The sequence below is a fragment of the Heloderma suspectum genome, chromosome 2 (genome assembly GCF_057233095.1).
Source record: "Heloderma suspectum isolate Gila_16-S chromosome 2, 16-S_ref, whole genome shotgun sequence".
In the NCBI taxonomy this organism is placed as follows: domain Eukaryota; kingdom Metazoa; phylum Chordata; class Lepidosauria; order Squamata; family Helodermatidae; genus Heloderma; species Heloderma suspectum.
Window position 1 is genome coordinate 32910798 of NC_139459.1, and position 20646 is coordinate 32931443.

The window sequence follows — 20646 nt, forward strand, 5'->3', positions numbered from 1 at the left end:
AACTGTCTCATACCTGCAGAGATGTATTATAGGCCAGAATATTTTTGCAGCATCTGCTATTCCATGAAAAGGGCTCAAATCCATCTCTGCAGATGTGAGAACTTGAAATTCAAGAACTTGGAAAGTTCTGATTTAGACCCCATAACGAATTTTGTTTTTTAAAACAAATGCTGGGGTTCTACCCTCAGTTAAAATTTACTATTCTAGAATGGGGAGAGCAATCCTATGGCCACTAGACAGTGTCTAGATGGCCATAAGGTTTTTTGGTTTCCCGAAAACTGCACTCCACGCCCTCTCCTTCGCTGCCTTGTAGGCAGCTTGGTCCTTCCCCATCTCCATACTAGTAACCACAGAATGGAGCGGGTGAAAAGGGGACTTTCCCGGGGGCAGGGAGGGGAAGAGACCGTGGAAGCATTGTCACAATGCCTTCTATGTGCTGTACAGCCTCCCCATCTCCCTCTCTGAGGTCCCCAGCTGGGCAGCCAAAATTGGCTGTCTAGCCACAAACGCAGAGTGGCCAGAGTGCAGAAGAGAGGATCCCCTCTGCCCACCCTGCATTGGATATTCAGCTGCCTTAGAGTTTGGAGGTGGTCAACTATCCCAATAGGATTGCACCCTAAGATTTCATTTTAAGATCAGTATTAATGACTCCCAAACAACAAACTAGGAGTCCTCTGTAAATTGACAGAGCCGTGTGTTTGTACGGCACCAGGCAGTTTGTAGTGATGGCTAAACAAAACACATGGGATTAATTTTGCAGGACACATTGTAAAACCAAGGAACAATAAGCTGAAGATAAATTTGGGGGGGGGGAATTTTAATCATACATAAACTCTGGGTGGATTCAGATGAAGACTTCAGGTGGTAGTTTAGGTAGTGATGACAACATGAGTTTGATGTGGTGACCATTCATGTGAAATGGTTAATCTATGGTGAGATTGCAGTTGCCATCTCCTTGCTTGCCCCACATTACAAAGACATTCCAAGATGTGATCATCTGCAATCTCATCTCTTGTTGGCAGAGTGCCTGAGCACCACCTCGGAGAGCCAGTACTTTAGTCAACTTGCCTGAATGCATTCTGTAAAACCCTATTTCAGATTTAACACAGCTTGGCAACAATCAGCCTCAGAAATAAAGGGCTTATATTTCAAAGCAAGTTACCTTCTCTTGATACTGACGCCGTGATGAATCCAAAGACTGAATTAGGGCTGTGGCATGACCCACAAACATGGCGTAACAGGTGGCTCCCACAATCATACTCAGCATGGTTATCCAGAGATCCGACATGCTGACAGGGGCCCTAGCTCCATAACCAATGCAAAGCATGTGACTCATGGCCTTGAAGAGTGCATAAGAGTATTGCTTTCCCCAGGAATCATTCTGCAAGAAAGAGAGATGGAGAGAGTCAGCTTGAGTCAGCTTGAGTACAGGGGACAAAGGAGCTCAGGATTATGTAACAGGAAGATATCTTATTTATCTTGAAGGAACATCCTTGCAATATATTCTTCATAAATGGAAAAGTGATATTCATTATCAGTAAATGGTCCTAAATAAGCTCTTTGAGAGGCTGTCAGATGCCTTTATGATCACACAAAAAACTCTTCCACACAATGGATTCCCCTCCCAGTTATATTTTTATGTTCATCAAGATACTCAAGGCTATAAAGTCTTATTTCTATATCTAAAAAGATAAATATACTATGACTTTAGTCCATAAAATCTTATCCCAAGCATAGGCAACCAAGTGCCCTCCAGATGTTTTGGACTACAATTCCCATAATTGCTGGCTGGGGCCTATGGGAGTTGTAGTTCAAAACATCTACAGGGCACAAGGTTGCTTATCCCGGCTTAGGCCATAATAAATCTGTTAGAGCCAAACTACATGTTATGCTAATCACGTAGCATGTAGCTCAGGGTTATCTTTGCATTTACTCTAGTGTAAACATGATGGCCACCAGTTTGGATGGCTTTAAAAGGGAGTTAGACAAATTCCTGGAGGAAAAGGCTATCAGTGGCTACAAGTCTTGATGGCTATGTGCTACCTCCAGTACCAGAGGCAGTGGGCCTATGTACACCAGTTGCTGGGGAACATGGGTGGAAGAGTGCTGTTGCACTCATGCCCTGCTTGTGGGTTCCTGGTCAACAGCTGGTTGGCCACTGTGTGAACACAATGCTGGACTAGATGGACCCTTGGTCTGATCCAGCAGGGCTCTTCTTATGTTCTTAAACATACATGCCGTAATTCGGATTGGGAACATCATACTCTGGGAGAGAGGGGAGGATTAGCCCCCCACCATTTCTCTGTGTGAAAAGCCTTCATTTATTGAAAAGACTCCATTGATGCCATTAATGGTGGCTTAATAATCCTGCTCCTTCTCTTCTCTTCTCTTCTCTTCTCTTCTTTCTAAAGCCAAGCTGTGGCCCACCTGATGCCCGCTTTAAAATTGCAGCCTCAAATGCTCCTGAGTACTGTGAGCTATGGCTTGCCTTCAGAATTAAAGTTTTTTAAAAAGAAAGGAAAGACCACTCAGCCACTTCAGGTAATAGCAAGACCCTTCCAAACATCGGCCACCCAAACATTTTGCCCCCTCCCCCCGCCTGCCAGTGTTCAGCCTGCCCTCATGATCTTTGGGATAATTTTGCCCCCTGAAAGTGCAGACATTTGACCGTGTCAAATGTTCAGCCCAGCCCAGCAGAAAACAATGTTTCTTTGTTTAAAATTTGGGGGTGTTCAACACAAAAGCCCTCTGAAGTAGCTTATGTAATAAAATCCCATATAATCATAAAATAGCAAATAACAACAACAACAACAACAACAACCAGCAATACCAAACATCCAGACAAGGCAATACTAAAATCTAACATACAATTTCAGTTGGAAAAAAAGCCAACAATACTCGAATAAAACACAGTGAAGAAAAAGACTAAGAAACCAGATGGGTTTTCAGAGCTTTCCTAAAAGTCTGTAATGAGTAATGACAGGGCCTGATGGACCTCAGATAGCAACCCATTTCAGAGGCACAGGACCACAGCAGAGAAGTCCTTCTCCCTTGTATTTGCCAGTCTAACTTCCCCCAGAAGCAGCCAAGTAAGAACAGCTTCCATTATGCTCGAGTGTGGGCAGGCTGATTCTGGTGAAGGTAGTCCTTCAAATAAATTGGCCCCATATAATTTAAGGCCTTAAGGCAGGGATGGGCAACTTGTGGCCCTCCAGATTTTGTCCTACAGCTTCCATCAGCTCTAGTCAGCATAGCCAATGGATAAGGATGATGAGAGTTGCAGGCCAAAACATCTGGAAGGACACAAGTTGCCCACCCCTACTTTAAAGGTTAAAACATGCACTTCAAATTGGGCTCAGAAACACACCAGTAACCAGTGCCATACCGGTGTCACATGCTCCGACTGCATCACCCCAGCACCCAAGTACCTGCATTCTGCAACCGTCTTCAAGGGCAGCCCGACATAGAGTTCATTAAACTTGTCTAGCCTGGATGTCACTAATGCATTGATAACTGAGGCAAGGATAACTGAGGCAAGGTCCAGTCTCTCCAGACAGGGGCACAACTGGCATACTAGCCTAAGCCGGTAATGAGTGCTCCCGGCCACCGCAGCTACCTTAGGTTCCCACATTAGTGCTGCATCCAAGAGAACTCACAAACTGTTATTGAGGCAGAGTTTAATCTCGTTTAAGACCAGATGTAAACCTCGATCCAGAATAGCCAGTCTCCCTACCCAAAATACCTCCATCTTGTCTAGATTAAGCCTCAGCTTGTTCACCAATGTCTGCCCCAATATCACCTCCAGGCACTGGTTCACTAGTTCTACAACCATCCTGGGACAAGTAGATGGAAATGAGAGGCAGTACCACTTATTGATGACACAAGTTAAGCCCAAACTTCCAGATGATTTTTCCCAAGAGTTTCATGTAGATGATAAAAGTTATCTGAAGGATCGCCTCCTCCCATATGTGCCTGTCTGGACCTTAAGATCATCCTCAGTGGCTCGTCTCCATAAGCCCTTGCCAAAGGAAGTGAGGTGGGTGGCTACTAGGAGGAGGGCCTTTTCTGCCGTGGCACCCCGGCTGTGGAATGAGCTCCCTAGTGAGGTTTGCCTGGCACCTACATTATATTCCTTCCGGTGCCAGGTGAAGACCTTTTTACTTTCCCAAGCATTTTAGCTTTCTAGATTTTTAGCTTTGCTCTTTTAAACCTGTATTTTAAATTACTGCACTGCTGCTAGGTTTTATTCTGGTTGTATTGTTTACTGTGGTTTTAATGTTTTATATATTTTATATTGTTTTATTGTGTGCTCCTTGGTTTTAATTTTTGTGAACCATCCAGAGAGCTTCGGCTATTGGGCGGTATAGAAAGGAAGGAAGGAAGGAAGGAAGGAAGGAAGGAAGGAAGGAAGGAAGATGGGCAACTAGATGGAACCTTCTGGCATTCCAAGGGCCATGAGCTGGAACAGAAGTCCCCAGGACCACCTTTTGTGAGTATTCCTCCAGAAAGGACCAGAACCATCATAACACAGTGTTCCCTAAGCCCAACCCAGATCAGTGATCCAGAAGGATAAGATGGTTGATGGTATCAAAAAACACTGGGAGGTCCGGAAGAACCATCAGGGCTGCACCCCCCTCCATCTATTCCCTGACATAAGTCATCCACCAGAGCAACCATGGCTGTTTCCATCCCCAAACCTGGTCTTAAACCAGACTGGAGTGGATCTAAATTGGACTTCCCCAACTTGGCACCCTCCAGATGTTCTAGACTACAACTCGCAGCATTCCTGACTATTGGCCATGCTGGCTGGGGCTGATAAGAGTTGAAGTCCAAAACATAAGGAGGGCACCAGGTCAGGGAAGTCTGATCTAAATAAACAGAATCATCCAATACTGCCTGGAATGTTGGGAACTTCAAACATGGATCAGCAAGGTAGCATGTAGTTTGGTCCTGACATTGGAAGAAACATGTTCAATTTAGGGTTGCAAATTTTTTCCATGTCTTTTTAAAAAAAAATAGTATGCTGACATCATTTTTGTTAATTCTATTACTCCCAAAGGATTCTGCAAAATGCAGCATTCCCCCCCCCCCCGCCTTCTACTCCTCAAAGGAGAAAAAAGAAAAAAGAAGAAGGTCCCATCTACCTTAAAAGGGGGGCATTTAATTTCTTACTTGACAGTGAGTTTATCACTGGCTTCAGATTAGTAGTAATCCATTTTAACTGATTTAAATAGAATAACATTAATTTGAGAGGGCAAATAAACTATTAAAGACAGTTATTGTGACAAATACCAAAGCTGTTTATCCAAGTATTGATGACATAATCAAGCCTGAGGACACTAGGAAATCTTCACATTTGTAAAAAGCAGTGATCACTGATTATTTGCAATTAGTCTACCAAGTCTAAGCCTTAATTTAGAAGTCTTCCTCAGCAAACTGTATTTAAATGCAGTGCGTTTCCTGTGTTTAAAAGTCTGTTGTGCTTTCTTTATTCAGAAACATGCTGTTTTCCACACAAAGGCCCCCCATCCAACTAAAATTAGTCCTACCTAAGGGAGCAATCCTATATTTGGCAAAGGCCTCCTGAGGGGCCATAGGACATGCCGTAAGTGCCACTCCACCTGAGGAGAAAGAAGAAGGAAGTTGTTACCAGGGCAACACCTGTGCCGTCAGAGGCCCCTCCGGTGTGCCCATGGAAAGATCTGTTGGCATAGATGTCCAACAGTGTTCGGCCAGTATTGGAAGCAAAAGGAGGCTTTCTGCGGAGGTGTTGGTGGGCAGCCATGGTTCTGCAGGATCCAAAGCCCTCTTGTCCCCCTGACATACCCTCAAAATCGCCTTGAAATGATGCCAGTCCTGGGGCTGGTGGAGTTATTTCCCTCCCACAGGAGTCAATGGGAAGGAAAATGAAAAATTTGCCCCCACCCCAGTAAGCCGGCCCCCTCATGGATCGCTGCCTTGTTGTGGTGAAGGGGCTTGCGTAACTCAGTGAAGCCATAAGCTATGCCATGCAGGGCCACCCAAGACGGACAGGTCATGGCAGAGAGTTCTGACCAAATGTGGCGCCTCCCTCCCGGCCAGAATTTCAGCCGGAGGGACGGGGCGCCTCCCCCCCAGCCAGAATTTTGGCAGGAAGGAACAGGGCGCCTCCCCCCCCCAGCCAGAATTTTGGCGGGGAGGAATGGAGCGCCTCTCCCCCACAGCGAAGCAAGCTGTGGGACCAGGTATGTGACTTTCATCCATTCCTAGAATATGGACTTGAGCACGCTCCGGGAGAGAGCTCAGGACAGGAAGGCCTGGTGTGCTATGGTCCATGGGGTCACGAAAAGTCGGACATGACTGAACGACTGAACAACAACAACAACAGTAAGCCGGAAGGACTATGAGTAGAAGAACCCTCCTACTAAAAGATAGGATTGCTCTGGAAGTGTCATTGAAACCAGTGGGACTCAGTTGGTTGTGACTGACTTCTTCCATTGGTTTTCAAACCAACTGACTTTGTCATCACTAACCTTAAATAGATCAAGGCCAGAAGTACATTTATAAATATTGATTTATCCACATATTAACACCTTGTTTTAGATGTCCAGGTTCAAAGAAAGAACAAGTAACTGTTTAAAAAGTTGTCCAAACAAGGACCAAATCGGTCTTGGTCTTCTTAAAATGAGATAGACAGAACCTATTTACACATTATGATTTGGGCACTGCCTTAGCCAGTCTTCTGTCTGTTGCCAAATGTACTGTATTGTATTATAAAACCAGTGGACCAGTTTTATAGTTGTACGCTACCTTGGGAGGGCTCCTACCCTGAAAGACGGCCAAGAAATAACAACAACCATAACAACACAATCAGCAGAATTCCAGCAACTAGAATACAATTAACAATCATAGCATTTCTCAGACTGTACTATTTCAGGCTACATGCGGTCGATGGTATGTGAGCACGCTCCCCCACAAAAATATAATAATAGTCCTGTGCATAGAAAGTTAGCACCTTTCTTTCCTGGCATGCTAGGAAGTTCCAGGAAGTTGCCATTTTAAAAATGGCAGCGGCAGCGAAAGCGGGAGCAACACGCCACCGTCGCCTGCTGCTGCCGCCACCATCTTGTGAGGCCATTTTAAAAAATGGTGACTCCCTGGAAGTCCAGTCGCTGCACGTCCAGGCCTTAGGCGATGGCGGCAGCGGGGTGGCAGCGGAGAAGGCAGGGGCATGGTGGCGGCGGTGAGGAGAAGGCAGCTCAGGTAAGGACCTGGAGGCTCAGGGGGGGCTTCGGTGAGCCCCCAACCTACTCTGGGCCGCTTCGTGCCCCCTCTGCTTCACCTTGGAAGGGGCACAAAGTGGCCCGAAGTGGCCTGCTTCCACTCCGGGTTCAAAGCAGTGTACAGCCCTAATTTCAGCTCACGTATTGGTTCTGGAAGTGCAAAAATAGGTAAATGCAAATCGAAAGAATTTCTGCCCCATCTCCATATTCGTCATTGGTACTGACACTGTTCTCTTTCTCATCCCACGCTAAAGTGACCTTGTGCAGGGAGTGAAGCAAATGCCCCTTTACACTCCACAATATGAAGGCACATTATGGAATATGGCAGAGAAAGACAGAAGAGGATGTATGGGCTGGAAGATACAAATAGTTGCAGAACATGGAGCCTTTCCAATAATATCTTCATGTAGACCAGGGATGATGAACCTCAGGCCCTACCTGGGATCTCAATCCAACCCTCTGAGGTTCCCCAGATAGCCACACCCTCCTTCCTGCAAAATTGAATTTGGCCCTCAGGCTGAAAGAAGTTCAACATACCTGATGTAGACCGTGATGTAAGACACAACACACATTGTCATGTACACCATCTTAAGTTTATCCTTAACCTTCAGCCTTACCCTCTAGTGCAGTTGACCAGAACAGATGGCTACCCTTGTTCTCTTGTGGATGGATGAATAATGCATCATCACAGGTGGAAATGTGCATTCACCATCCTCCGGCTTAGTTCTCAAAACTAAAAGGCAGTCACCAAATCCGATAACCATCTGTTGTTTAATGGTGTTTTCAGCTTAGTTGGGTTTGATGCGGTTATTCCTAAGAGATGCTCTCGTTGTCAAGCAAATCAGCTCTATTGCCACATAGCAGCTTTGTCCCTTAGGCAAGGCTTATCATCATTCCTCCATACCTCCACATTTGAAGCTTGAAGGTTATTGCCTAAATGGGGATTTCCTTTCCTTTCCTGCCCTCCCTTCCCTTGATACGGCTGGCTAGTTCCAGCTGTCAGAGTCTGGTAGTGTGGCTTTGCAGAATTATTATTGCCCCAAAGCAGATGCCATTGTTTTGCAGCAAAAGGGAAATAAATTAATAGCTGTTTCCAGTGATATTTTGAGCACAAATGCTTGGAATATTGTTTCCCTCTATACTGAAATCTTGTACGTTTCTCACTGAAGCATTTGCAGTGCTCGTGAACAAAGCAATCTTTTAGGGGGTCACCTGAAGAAATTTTTTAAAGAACCTGTTACACAGGATGGAAAAGATATATGTGGCTCCAGTATTTCAGAATGCCACATTTTTATTTATAAGAAGAAGCTATAAAATATCCCTGTCTAGCTAACAGTTCAAATTCATTTACCAGTAGAAGAAGTCAACAGAGCTACAAGAATGCAGAAGCAGTAATTACTACTTCTTTCTACTATTCTTTCTATATCTCAGGAAGTAATTACAGCAGATAAACAAAAAGCAGAGGCCATCTCTCTTCAGGGTCTTCATAATGAAATATAACAAAAGTGGCCTTAACCTGGAACTACCACATGGAGAGGTGATAATAAAATGAAGATCAAGGCAAAGTCAAGGCACGGGCCCAGTGCTCTTCAACATTTTTATGAATGACTTGGAGGAGGAGGTGCAGGGAATGCTGATCAAATTTGCAGATGACACAAAATTGGGCGGAATAGCTAATACTTTGGAATTGGAAGACAGAAACAAAATTCAAAGTGATCTGGATAAACTGGAGCGCTGGGCAGAAACAGAATGACATTTAATAGCGATAAATGCCAAGTTCTGCACCTAGGAAAAATAAACCAAATGCACAATTACAAGATGGGGGATACGTGGCTCAACAACACTACAAGAGAGAAAGATCTTGGAATTGTTGTCGATCACAAGCTGAATATGAGCCAACAATGTGATATGGCTGCAAAAAAGGCAAATGCTCTTTTGGGCTGCATTAATAGAAGCATAGCTTCCAAATCGCGGGAAGCCCTAGTTCCCCTCTACTCAGCACTGGTTAGGCCTCATCTGGAGTACTGTGTCCAGTTCTGGGCACCACACTTTAAGAAGGATGCAGACAAACTGGAGAGGGTTCAGAGGAGGGCAACAAAGATGATTAGAGGACTGGAAACAAAGGCCTATGAGGAGAGACTCAAAGAACTGGGCATGTTTAGCCTTGAGAAGAGAAGACTGAGGGGAGATATGATAGCACTCTTCAAGTACTTGAAAGGTTGTCACAGAGAAGAAGGCCAGGATCTCTTCTTGATCATCCCAGAGTGCAGGACATGGAATAATGGGCTCAAGTTACGGGACGCCAGATTCCGGCTGAACATCAGGAAAAACTTCCTGACTGTTAGAGCAATACGACAATGGAACCAATTCCCTAGGGAGGTGGTGGGCTCTCCCACACTGGAGGCATTCAAGACGAGGCTGGACAGCCATCTGTGAAGGATGCTCTGACTTGGATTCTTGCATTGAGCAGGGGGTTGGACTCGATGGCCTTGTAGGCCCCTTCCAACCCTACTATTCTACTATTCTACCTCTAGACACTGCATTCTCTTCCTAATCCTGAATTGCACATTAATAAAGCCTGACTATAAGAAAGTCCAACCTAACAAAAGCGACTCTTTTGAGCAACAAGGACATAAAATAGCTGTCCTCCAAACAGAGTGATGGGTTGCAACCAGACTTAGCTGTGCTTGTAGTAGACCCATTGACATCAATGGGGTTTCATTTAGTCACAAGCAAATTAATTTGCTTTGATTTCAGTGGGTCTACTCAAACCATGGCTAAGTCTGGATCCAACCCAGTGTGATCACTATCACTAAAGGCAATTGTTTCACATGCTAAAGGAAACTACTGTACATGGTTTACCCCTTGCTAATGAGTTCAGTTGACTTATGGAGACCCTAAATAAAGATGGCAACTGCATACATTTATCTGTAGCAATTTCATTTCATTTATTATATTTTTATACTGTCGCATAGGCGAAGCTCTCTGGGCAGTTCACAAAAATTAAAAACCATTAAAATACATTATATAAAATATAAAACCATTCACATAAGGACATAGAACAAATAACACACACAACATATATCTAAAACAAAAACAATCAGCCAGAGACAATCAAGAGACCCATTATACACTGCCAAATGCCTTAGATTTACATTTATAAATTAGATACAAGTTCATTGGTGCCAGGGCAAATATTCCTTTCCCAACTCAAAGATTGAGGTCTCCATATGCAGCAGAATGTGGTGGTAATGAGATTGTAGACTACACATACCAGTTTTAAGTGCTAAAAAAATGCCCATCCCTCTGAACAGAAAACCACTATAAAGGGGGGAAAGCCTAATCTAGTCCAGCCCTTTGCTTGCTGTGCTGATTTTCTAATGTAGGGGCCTTTCAAAAATGTGACCCATCCCATACCTGCAAATCTGAAGTGGTGCAGTCTATTCAAGCTCCTTCGCATGCAGCCACCTCATTCTGCTGCAAGCGTAGATCAAGATGGATTTGTGTACAAGTGAAGGGGCAATGGGATGCCTACAGCTCAGCCCTCTGTCCCATGTATGGCTTGGCTTGCTCTGGGGTGGAGTGATGGTCTCATTTATCAACATGCCCTAGTTTTGACTATCAGATATCAATCTGGGCTCCGCTGAATGTTTGCATGTGAAGTTTTTGGCAAGAAAGAAGTACTCTGGTGGGGATGAATGCTGCCCTAAGCCCCTTCCCCTTTACATGTATTTTTCACTACTATATGCAGCCTGATCATCAGCTGCTTTTTGAAAAAGAACACAAAAAGCTGGGGTTTCTTCCCTACTACGTGACCTTAACCAATTAACGGCATAATCCTATGCATGTTTAGACAGAAAAGCATCCTACAATTCCCAGCAAGGGAGTTGGAGGACTTCTTTTCTGTCTAAACATGCACAGAATTGCACCCTAAGTGGATCAAGCTGTCAGAATGCTGACATCATGATGCCATGTTGTTCAACTGACTGGTTACACAATGACATCATGTTTTTATAAATGTTTTATATAAATGATTTTGTATCTATTTTGATCTCTCTGTAAACTGCTTAGAGATGTTTTAAAAAATATGGAAAGCTGTGTATAAATCTATTATTATTATTATTATTATTACACTTAGAATGAAGTGGTCTGATAAATATTTAACTAAAGTAAAATAAAATAAAATGTTTCCATGTGGCTTCTCAGGCAACAGTTTGTTTTTCCCTTGTCCCCTTCGATTAAGTAAAATATTAAAGTTTTGGCACTTTGTAGCAAAAAAGCATTGTAGAACAGCCTACTGCTGAACAACTATGGTCAAGCAAAGATTTGAACTGGTAACAATGGTGATCTGATAACACAATAAAAAACAGATGATACCCAAGTTTTATATAGTAACAAGCCTTGAAGACAGACAGATGAAGGAGTGAAGTGATACAAACCTGACTGCCTACTCCACAGCATGCTCTCTCCCTCCAAGAAGTGCAGATGAAACCTCCTAGAAGCTGTTTACAAAAAAACCCCAACAACCCCCAAACCCCCACATAAGATAGGGATAATAGTTCCGAGCAGACACATGCTTCTTAGAGCATAAATGCATTATTAAACAATGCATTTTGCAGAAAGAGTCAAGTATATATTATGGAAACCACAGGGTGATGGAGCACTCCCTGCATAGAAATAAACTTTACAGAAATTTACATTTACATTCCCTAGGGACTTCACTGCAATAAAATGCTTAACACAAACGCTACGCTTGAACCAGAAGATTGAATAAACACAGGGATAATTTAAAACTCCCCTTCATGGATCACTGCCTTGTTGTGGCGAAGGGGCTTGCGTAACTCAGTGAAGCCATAAGCTATGCCGTGCAGGGCCACCCAAGACGGACAGGTCATGGCAGAGAGTTCTGACAAAATGTGGTCCACTGGAGAAGGAAATGGCAACCCACTCCAGTATTCTTGCCAAGAAAACCCCATGGAACGTATCACAAGGCTAAAAGATATGACGCCGGAAGATGAGCCCCTCAGGTCGGAAGGTGTCCAATATGCTACTGGGGAAGAGCAGAGGGTATTTCCAAGTAGCGCCAGAAAGAGTGAAGCGGCTGGGCCAAACCCGAAAGGACACTCAGCTGTGGATGTGTTTGGCGGTGAAAAGAAAATCCGATGCTGTAAAGAACAATATTGTTTAGGAACCTGGAATGTCAGATCAATGAATCAAGGTAAGCTGGAGGTGGTCAAACATGAGATGGCAAGATTGAACATCGACATCTTGGGAATCAGCGAACTAAAATGGACAGGCATGGGCGAATTTAATTCAGGTGATCATCATATCTACTATTGTGGGCAAGAATCCCTTAGAAGAAATGGAGTAGCACTCATAGTCAACAAAAGGGTGGGAAAAGCAGTACTGGGGTACAATCTTAAAAATGATAGAATGATCTCAGTACGAATCCAAGGCAAACCATTCAACATCACAGTAATTCAAGTCTATGCCCCAACTACTGAGGCCGAAGAAGCTGAGGTTGGTCGGTTCTATGAAGACCTACAACACCTTCTAGAACTAACACCAAAAAAAGATGTTCTCTTCATCATAGGGGATTGGAATGCTAAAGTAGGAAGTCAAGAAATAACTGGGATAACAGGCAAGTATGGCCTTGGTGTACAAAATGAAGCAGGACAAAAGCTAATAGAGTTTTGCCAAGAGAACATGCTGATCATAGCAAACACTCTTTTCCAACAGCACAAGAGGCGACTCTACACATGGACGTCACCAGATGGTCAATATCGAAATCAGATTGATGATGTCCTTTGCAGCCAAAGATGGAGAAGCTCCATACAGTCAGTAAAAACAAGACCTGGAGCTGACTGTGGCTCAGATCATGAGCTGCTTCTTGCAAAATTTCGGCTTAAATTGAAGAACGTCGGGAAAACCACTAAACCGTTCAGGTATGACCTAAATCATATCCCTGATGAATATACAGTGGAGGTGAGGAATAGATTTAAGGGATTAGACCTGATAGACAGAGTGCCTGAGGAACTATGGACGGAGGTCCGTAACATTGTTCAGGAGGCAGCAATGAAATCCGTCCCAAAGAAAAAGAAATGCAAGAAAGCAAAGTGGCTGTCTGATGAGGCTTTACAAGTAGCTCACGAAAGAAGGGAAGCGAAAAGCAAGGGAGAAAGGGGAAGATATACCCAACTGAATGCAGAGTTCCAGAGAATAGCAAGGAGAGACAAGAAGGCCTTCTTAAATGAACAATGCAAAGAAATCGAGGAAAACAATAGAATGGGAAAGACTAGAGATCTCTTCAAGAAAATTGGAGATCTCAAGGGAACGTTTTGTGCAAAGACAGGCATGATAAAGGACAAAGAAGGCAGGGACCTAACAGAAGCAGATGAGATTAAGAAGAGGTGGCAAGAATACACAGAAGAACTATACAGGAAAGATCTGAATGTCCCTGATAGCCATGATAGTGCGGTCACTGAACTTGAGCCGGACATCCTAGAGAGTGAAGTCAAGTGGGCCTTAGGAAGCATTAGTAACAACAAAGCTAGCGGAGATGACAGTATTCCAGCCGAGCTATTTAAAATCCTAAAAGATGATGCTGTTAAAGTGCTGCATTCAATATGCCAACAAATCTGGAACACTCAACAGTGGCCACAAGACTGGAAAAGGTCAGTTTACATTCCAATTCCAAAGAAGGGCAACGCCAAAGAGTGTTCAAACTACCGCACAATTGCGCTCATTTCACATGCCAGCAAGGTGATGCTCAAAATCCTACAAGCTAGGCTTCATCAGTATGCGAACCGAGAACTACCGGAAGTACAAGCTGGGTTTCGAAGAGGCAGAGGAACTAGAGATCAAATCACCAACATTCGCTGCATCATGGAGAAAGCAAGAGAATTCCAGAAAAACGTCTATCTCTGCTTCATTGACTACGCTAAAGCCTTTGATTGTGTGGATCACAACAAACTGTGGCAAATTCTTAAAGTGATGGGAGTACCAGACCACCTTACCTGTCTCCTGAGAAACCTGTACGAGGGTCAAGAAGCAACAGTAAGAACCAGAGATGGAACAACCGATTGGTTCAAAATTGGGAAAGGAGTACGACAAGGCTGCATATTGTCACCCTGCTTATTTAACTTATATGCAGAGTACATCATGAGAAATGCCGGGTTGGATGAATCAGAGGTCGGAATTAAGATTGCCGGGAGAATTATCAACAACCTCCGATATGCAGACGATACCACCCTAATGGCAGAAAGCGAAGAGGATCTCAAGAGCCTCTTTTTGAGGGTGAAAGAGGAGAGTGCAAAAGCTGGTTTGAAACTCAACATTAAAAAAACTAAGATCATGTCATCTGGCCCTATCACTTCCTGGCATATAGAAGGGGAAGAAATGGAAGCAGTGACAGATTTTACTTTCTTGGGCTCCAAGATCACCGCAGATGGTGACTGTAGCCATGAAATTAAAAGACGCTTGCTCCTTGGGAGGAAAGCTATGGCCAACCTAGACAGCATAGTAAGAAGCAGAGACATCACCTTGCCGACAAAGGTCCGTCTAATCAAAGCTATGGTTTTCCCAGTAGTAATGTATGGCTGTGAGAGCTGGACTATAAGGAAGGCTGAGCGCCAAAGAATTGATGCTTTCGAACTGTGGTGCTGGAGAAGACTCTTACGAGTCCCCTGGACTGCAAGGAGGTCAAATCAGTCCATCCTAAAGGAAATCAACCCTGACTGCTCATTGGAAGGACAGATAATGAAGCTGAAGCTCCAATATTTTGGCCACCTAATGTGAAGAGAAAACTCCCTGGAAAAGACCCTGATGCTGGGAAAGACTGAAGGCAAAAGGAGAAGGGGACGGCAGAGGATGAGATGGCTAGATAGCATCACGGATGCAATGAATATGAACTTGAGCACGCTCCGGGAGAGAGCGCAGGACAGGAAGGCCTGGCGTGCTATGGTCCATGGGGTCACGAAGAGTCGGACATGACTGAACGACTGAACAACAACAACAACAATTTAAAACTCTTGAACTATTATTGTGAATTTACTGTTGTCTTCCTCAACCTGATGCCCTGTTGGTCTACAACTCCCATCATCCTGGTTGAGAGATGCTGGGAGTTGTAGTCCAACACATCTGGAGGGCACCTGGTTGGTGAAGGCTGATCTACTAAGATGGATACAAGTTAAGCATGTGCTTAAGGACTTTACAGATGTTTTGATCCTATCCTTGGTTTACAATTTAAATGCCAGCAGTGGGGGAGTGGGAAGGGGAAAGGGAGAGAAGGCAGAGATAAGGGCATCTCATTCACTTGCCAGAGCAAGGAAGGTCCACAAATTACCATGGTGCTCCAGATGATGGTGTTATCGCTATGGAACTGAAGAAAATCCTGCAGCACTGCTCCCCTGCATGCCTCTGCCACTACAACACTGCTTCTCTCTATCCACTTTTTCCACACCAGGCATAATAAAATGGTAGTTATGGGAAGCATAAGTGGACACAAATCCCTGCTGAAGTACAGGGATGCCTTGGACTGGCAGTAGCAGTGTCCCTTCTGTCTGTGTCCCAGGAATTATCCTGGAGTTGTTGTCAGTCACAAGCTGAATATGAGTCAGCAGTGTGATGTGGCTGCAAAAAAGCCCAATGCAATTTTAGGTTGCATCAAGAGTTTAGAAATCACAGGAAGGACTTCCACTCTACTCTGTCCTGGTCAAACCTCACCTTGAATACTGAGAAGACTGTGGGAGTGATATAATAGCAATTTTCAAGTACCTAAAGGGCTGTCACACAGAAGAGGGCTGCAGCTTGTTCTCTATCATGCAAGACTGTAAGACAGGAAATAACGGGCTCAAGTTACAGGAAAGCAGGTTTCAGTTGAACATCAGGAAAAACTTCCTAACAGTCAGAGTAATGAGACAATGGAACCAACTGCCTAGGGAGATAGTAGTATGGTGGTGGTGAACTCTCTGTCACTGGAGGCATTCAAACAAAGACTGACAAGTATCTGCCAGGGATGCTTTACACTGGATTCCTGAGCTGAGAAGGGGTTGGACTTGTGGCCTAAATGGCTGTGTCCAAATCTCAGGCAGTGGGGATGCTCTGATATTGTTGTGATGCAGGAAGGTGTGTCTTCACTGAGCTGAATGCACTGGCTCCTTCCATCTGGGAGTGGCCTATGGGCACCGGCACAGGCCTGATTGGAGGGGTTTAGCAATGCTTCTGTGGACACGTCTGCCTTTTTTTTGTGCTGCTTTGGGATTGTCCAAGTGATTTTCCCCAAGCTGGGTGAGTAACTAGTGCCAGCTTATCTCTCTGCCCCAGCATAATGGAGATATGGACTCGTTGTTCCAATACCTACTTTTCATCATTTATACATCTTAGATCCTCTCCTTTGAACTCCACAGTAATTATTCATAGGACAGCTGTTTTGTTAACAGAATAACGGTAATTCTATGAGACTGTGCAGAAATGCTTACCAATCATTCCAGATACCTTTTATGAACTGCAATACAAAATATCTATCTGCATCTGAGCCACAATGTTCTGATTACAAGATAAGCTACAAAATTATGGCGTATGGCAAATATAGAATCCACCTGCTAGTCTTCTTAAAAGGAAACTACACTGGGAGTTCTAAAAATGTAAAGATGTGGATTTTGTTTCTTTAAGTAACTTAAAGGCAGCAAGAAAAGCAACATAAGGCATGTTCTGTATCCAGATAAGAAAAGCTGGGAAAGGAAGCATACATTTCAAGGGAAGCTCTGGAAGACTGTTTAGAAAATACAGGCAGTACAAAATGTGGTGGCTCAACACATAGGATAGATGGGTAATAAAAAATACTGAGTCCTACAACCTGTTGGATGTGCTGGCTGTATATTAGCTTTCAGGAACACCTCCATGTGCCAGCAATTACTTTAAAAGAATATGATCTGGGCCCAGCATGCCTTGTCAGCCTTCTCCCCAACTCCAAAAAGGTTGTCCCATGAGATAAACATCTGCTAAGGCCTTTTGCCCCCTTCATGGATCACTGCCTTGTTGTGGCGAAGGGGCTTGTGTAACTCAATGAGGCCATAAGCTATGCCGTGCAGGGCCACCCAAGACGGACAGGTCATGGCAGAGTGTTCTGACAAAATGTGGTCCACTGGAGAAGGAAATGGCAACCCACTCCAGTATTCTTGCCAAGAAAACCCCATGGAACGTATCACAAGGCTAAAAGAGATGATGCCGGAAGATGAGCCCCTCAGGTCGGAAGGTGTCCAATATACTACTGGGGAAAAACAGAGAGTATTTCCAAGTAGCGCCAGAAAGAGTGAAGTGGCTGGGCCAAAGCCAAAAGGACACTCAGCTGTGGATGTGTCTGGTGGTGAAAAGAAAATCCGATGCCGTAAAGAACAATATTGTTTAGGAACCTGGAATGTAAGGTCAATGAATCAAGGTAAGCTGGAGGTGGTCAAACATGAGATGGCAAGATTGAACATCGACATCTTGGGAATCAGTGAACTAAAATGGACAGGCATGGGTGAATTTAATTCAGGTGACCATCATATCTACTACTGTGGGCAAGAAGAAATGGAGTAGCACTCATAGTCAACAAAAGGGTGGGAAAAGCAGTACTGGGGTACAATCTTAAAAACGATAGAATGATCTCAGTACGAATCCAAGGCAAACCATTCAACATCACAGTAATTCAAGTCTATGCCCCAACCACTGATGCCGAAGAAGCTGAGGTTGATCGGTTCTATGAAGACCTACAACACCTTCTAGAACTAACACCAAAAAAAGATGTCCTCTTCATCATAGGGGATTGGAATGCTAATGTAGGAAGTCAAGAAATCACCGGGATAACAGGCAGGCATGGCCTTGGTGTACAAAAGGAAGCAGGACAAAAGCTAATAGAGTTTTGCCAAGAGAACACGCTGATCATAGCAAACACTCTTTTCCAACAGCACAAGAGACGACTCTACACATGGACATCACCAGATGGTCAATATCGAAATCAGATTGATTATGTCCTTTGCAGCCAAAGATGGGGAAGCTCTATACAGTCAGTAAAAACAAGGCCTGGAGCTGACTCTGGCTCAGATCATGAGCTGCTTGTTGCAAAATTTCAGCTGAAATTGGAGAACGTAGGGAAAACCGCTAAACCATTCAGGTATGACCTAAATCATATCCCTTATGAATATATAGTGGAGGTGAGGAATAGATTTAAGGGATTAGACCTGATAGACAGAGTGCGTGGGGAACTATGGACGGAGGTCCATAACATTGTTCAGAAGGCAGCAACTCAATCCATCCCAAAGAAAAAGAAGTGCAAGAAAGCCAAGTGGCTGTCTGATGAGGCTTTACAAGTAGCTGAGGAAAGAAGGGAAGCGAAAAGCAAGGGAGAAAGGGGAAGATATATCCAACTGAATGCAGAGTTCCAGTGAACAGCAAGGAGAGACAAGAAGGCCTTCTTAAATGAACAATGCAAAGAAATCGAGGAAAACAATAGAATGGGAAAGACTAGAGATCTCTTCAAGAAAATTGGAGATCTCAAGGGAACGTTTTGTGCAAAGACGGGCATGATAAAGGACAAAGAAGGCAGGGACCTAACAGAAGCAGATGAGATTAAGAAGAGGTGGCAAGAATACACAGAAGAACTATACAGGAAAGATCTTAATGTCCCTGATAGCCATGAGAGTGCGGTCACTGAACCTGAGCCAGACATCCTAGGAGTGAAGTCAAGTGGGCCTTAGGAAGCATTACTAACAACAAAGGTAGCGGAGATGACAGTATTCCAGCTGAGCTGTTTAAAATCCTAAAAGATGATGCTGTTAAAGTGCTGCATTCAATATGCCAACAAATTTGGAACACTCAACAATGGCCGCAAGACTGGAAAAGGTCAGTTTACATTCCAATTCCAAAGAAGGGCAACGCCAAAGAGTGTTCCAACTACCGCACAATTGCGCTCATTTCACATGCCAGCAAGGTGATGCTCAAAATCCTACAAGCTAGGCTTCAGCAGTATGTGAACCGAGAACTACCGGAAGTACAAGCTGGGTTTTGAAGAGGCAGAGGAACTAGAGATCAAATCGCCAACTTTCGCTGGATCATGGAGAAAGCAAGAGAATTCCAGAAAAATGTCTATTTCTGCTTCATTGACTATGCTAAAGCCTTTGATTGTGTGGATCACAACAAACTGTGGCAAATTCTTAAAGTGATGGGAATACCAGACCACCTTACCTGCCTCCTGAGAAACCTGTATGAGGGTCAAGAAGAAACAGTAAGAACCAGACATGGAACAACCGAGTGGTTCAAAATTGGGAAAGGAGTACGACAAGGGTGCATATTGTCACCCTGCTTATTTAACTTATATGCAGAGTACATCATGAGAAATGCCGGGTTGGATGAATCACAGATCGGAATTAAGATTGCTGGGAGAATTATCAACAACCTCCGATATGCAGACGATACCACCCTAATGGCAGAAAGCGAAGAGGATCTAAAGAGCCTCTTGTTGAGGGTGAAAGAGGAGAGTGCAAAAGCTGGTTTGAAACTCAACATTAAAAAAACGAAGATCATGGCATCTGACCCCATCACTTCCTGGCATATGGAAGGGGAAGAAATGGAAGCAGTGACAGATTTTACTTTCTTGGGCTCCAAGATCACCACAGATGGTGACTGTAGCCATGAAATTAAAAGACGCTTGCTCCTTGGGAGGAAAGCTATGGCCAACCTAGACAGCATAGTAAGAAGCAGAGACATCACCTTGCCGACAAAGGTCCGTCTAATCAAAGCTATGGTTTTCCCAGTAGTAACGTGTGGCTGTGAGAGCTGGACTATAAGGAAGGCTGAGCGCCGAAGAATTGATGTGTTCGAACTGTGGTGCTGGAGAAGACTCTTACGAGTCCCCTGGACTGCAAGGAGGTCAAATCAGTCAATCCTAAAGGAAATCAACCCTGACTGCTCATTGGAAGGACAGATACTGAAGCTGAAGCTCAAATATTTTGGCCACCTAATGCGAAGAGAAAACTCTCTGGAAAAGACCCTGATGCTGGGAAAGACTGAAGGCAAAAGGAGAAGGGGACGGCAGAGGATGAGATGGCTAGATAGTATCACCGATGCAATGAATATGAACTTGAGCACACTCTGGGAGAGAGCGCAGGACAGGAAGGCCTGGTGTGCTATGGTCCATGGGGTCAAGAAGAGTCGGACATGACTGAACGACTGAACAACAACAAAGTCCTTTTGCAATTATGGTTCCAAAGCTGGGGAACTCTTTTCTCTATGAGGCCAGCCTTACTCCATCTATGTACTCTTTTACAAAATGGGTCAATACCTTCTAATCTGGGCAGGCATTTTGATTTAGACATCTTATTTGTGTGGATGCTATTCTTGGATA

At 44.1% G+C, this 20646-nt stretch overlaps 1 protein-coding gene across 1 annotated transcript in view; it reads right to left on the minus strand.

Moving 5' to 3' along the window:
* The window catches only part of HCN1 (hyperpolarization activated cyclic nucleotide gated potassium channel 1), a 309640-nt gene that overhangs the window by 116782 nt on the left and 172212 nt on the right, over positions 1 to 20646 (minus strand). The window contains exon 4 of the mRNA XM_084832057.1: positions 1163 to 1381. Coding sequence (XP_084688183.1) covers positions 1163 to 1381 — 219 coding nt within the window. The remainder of the gene's footprint in view (positions 1 to 1162; positions 1382 to 20646) is intronic.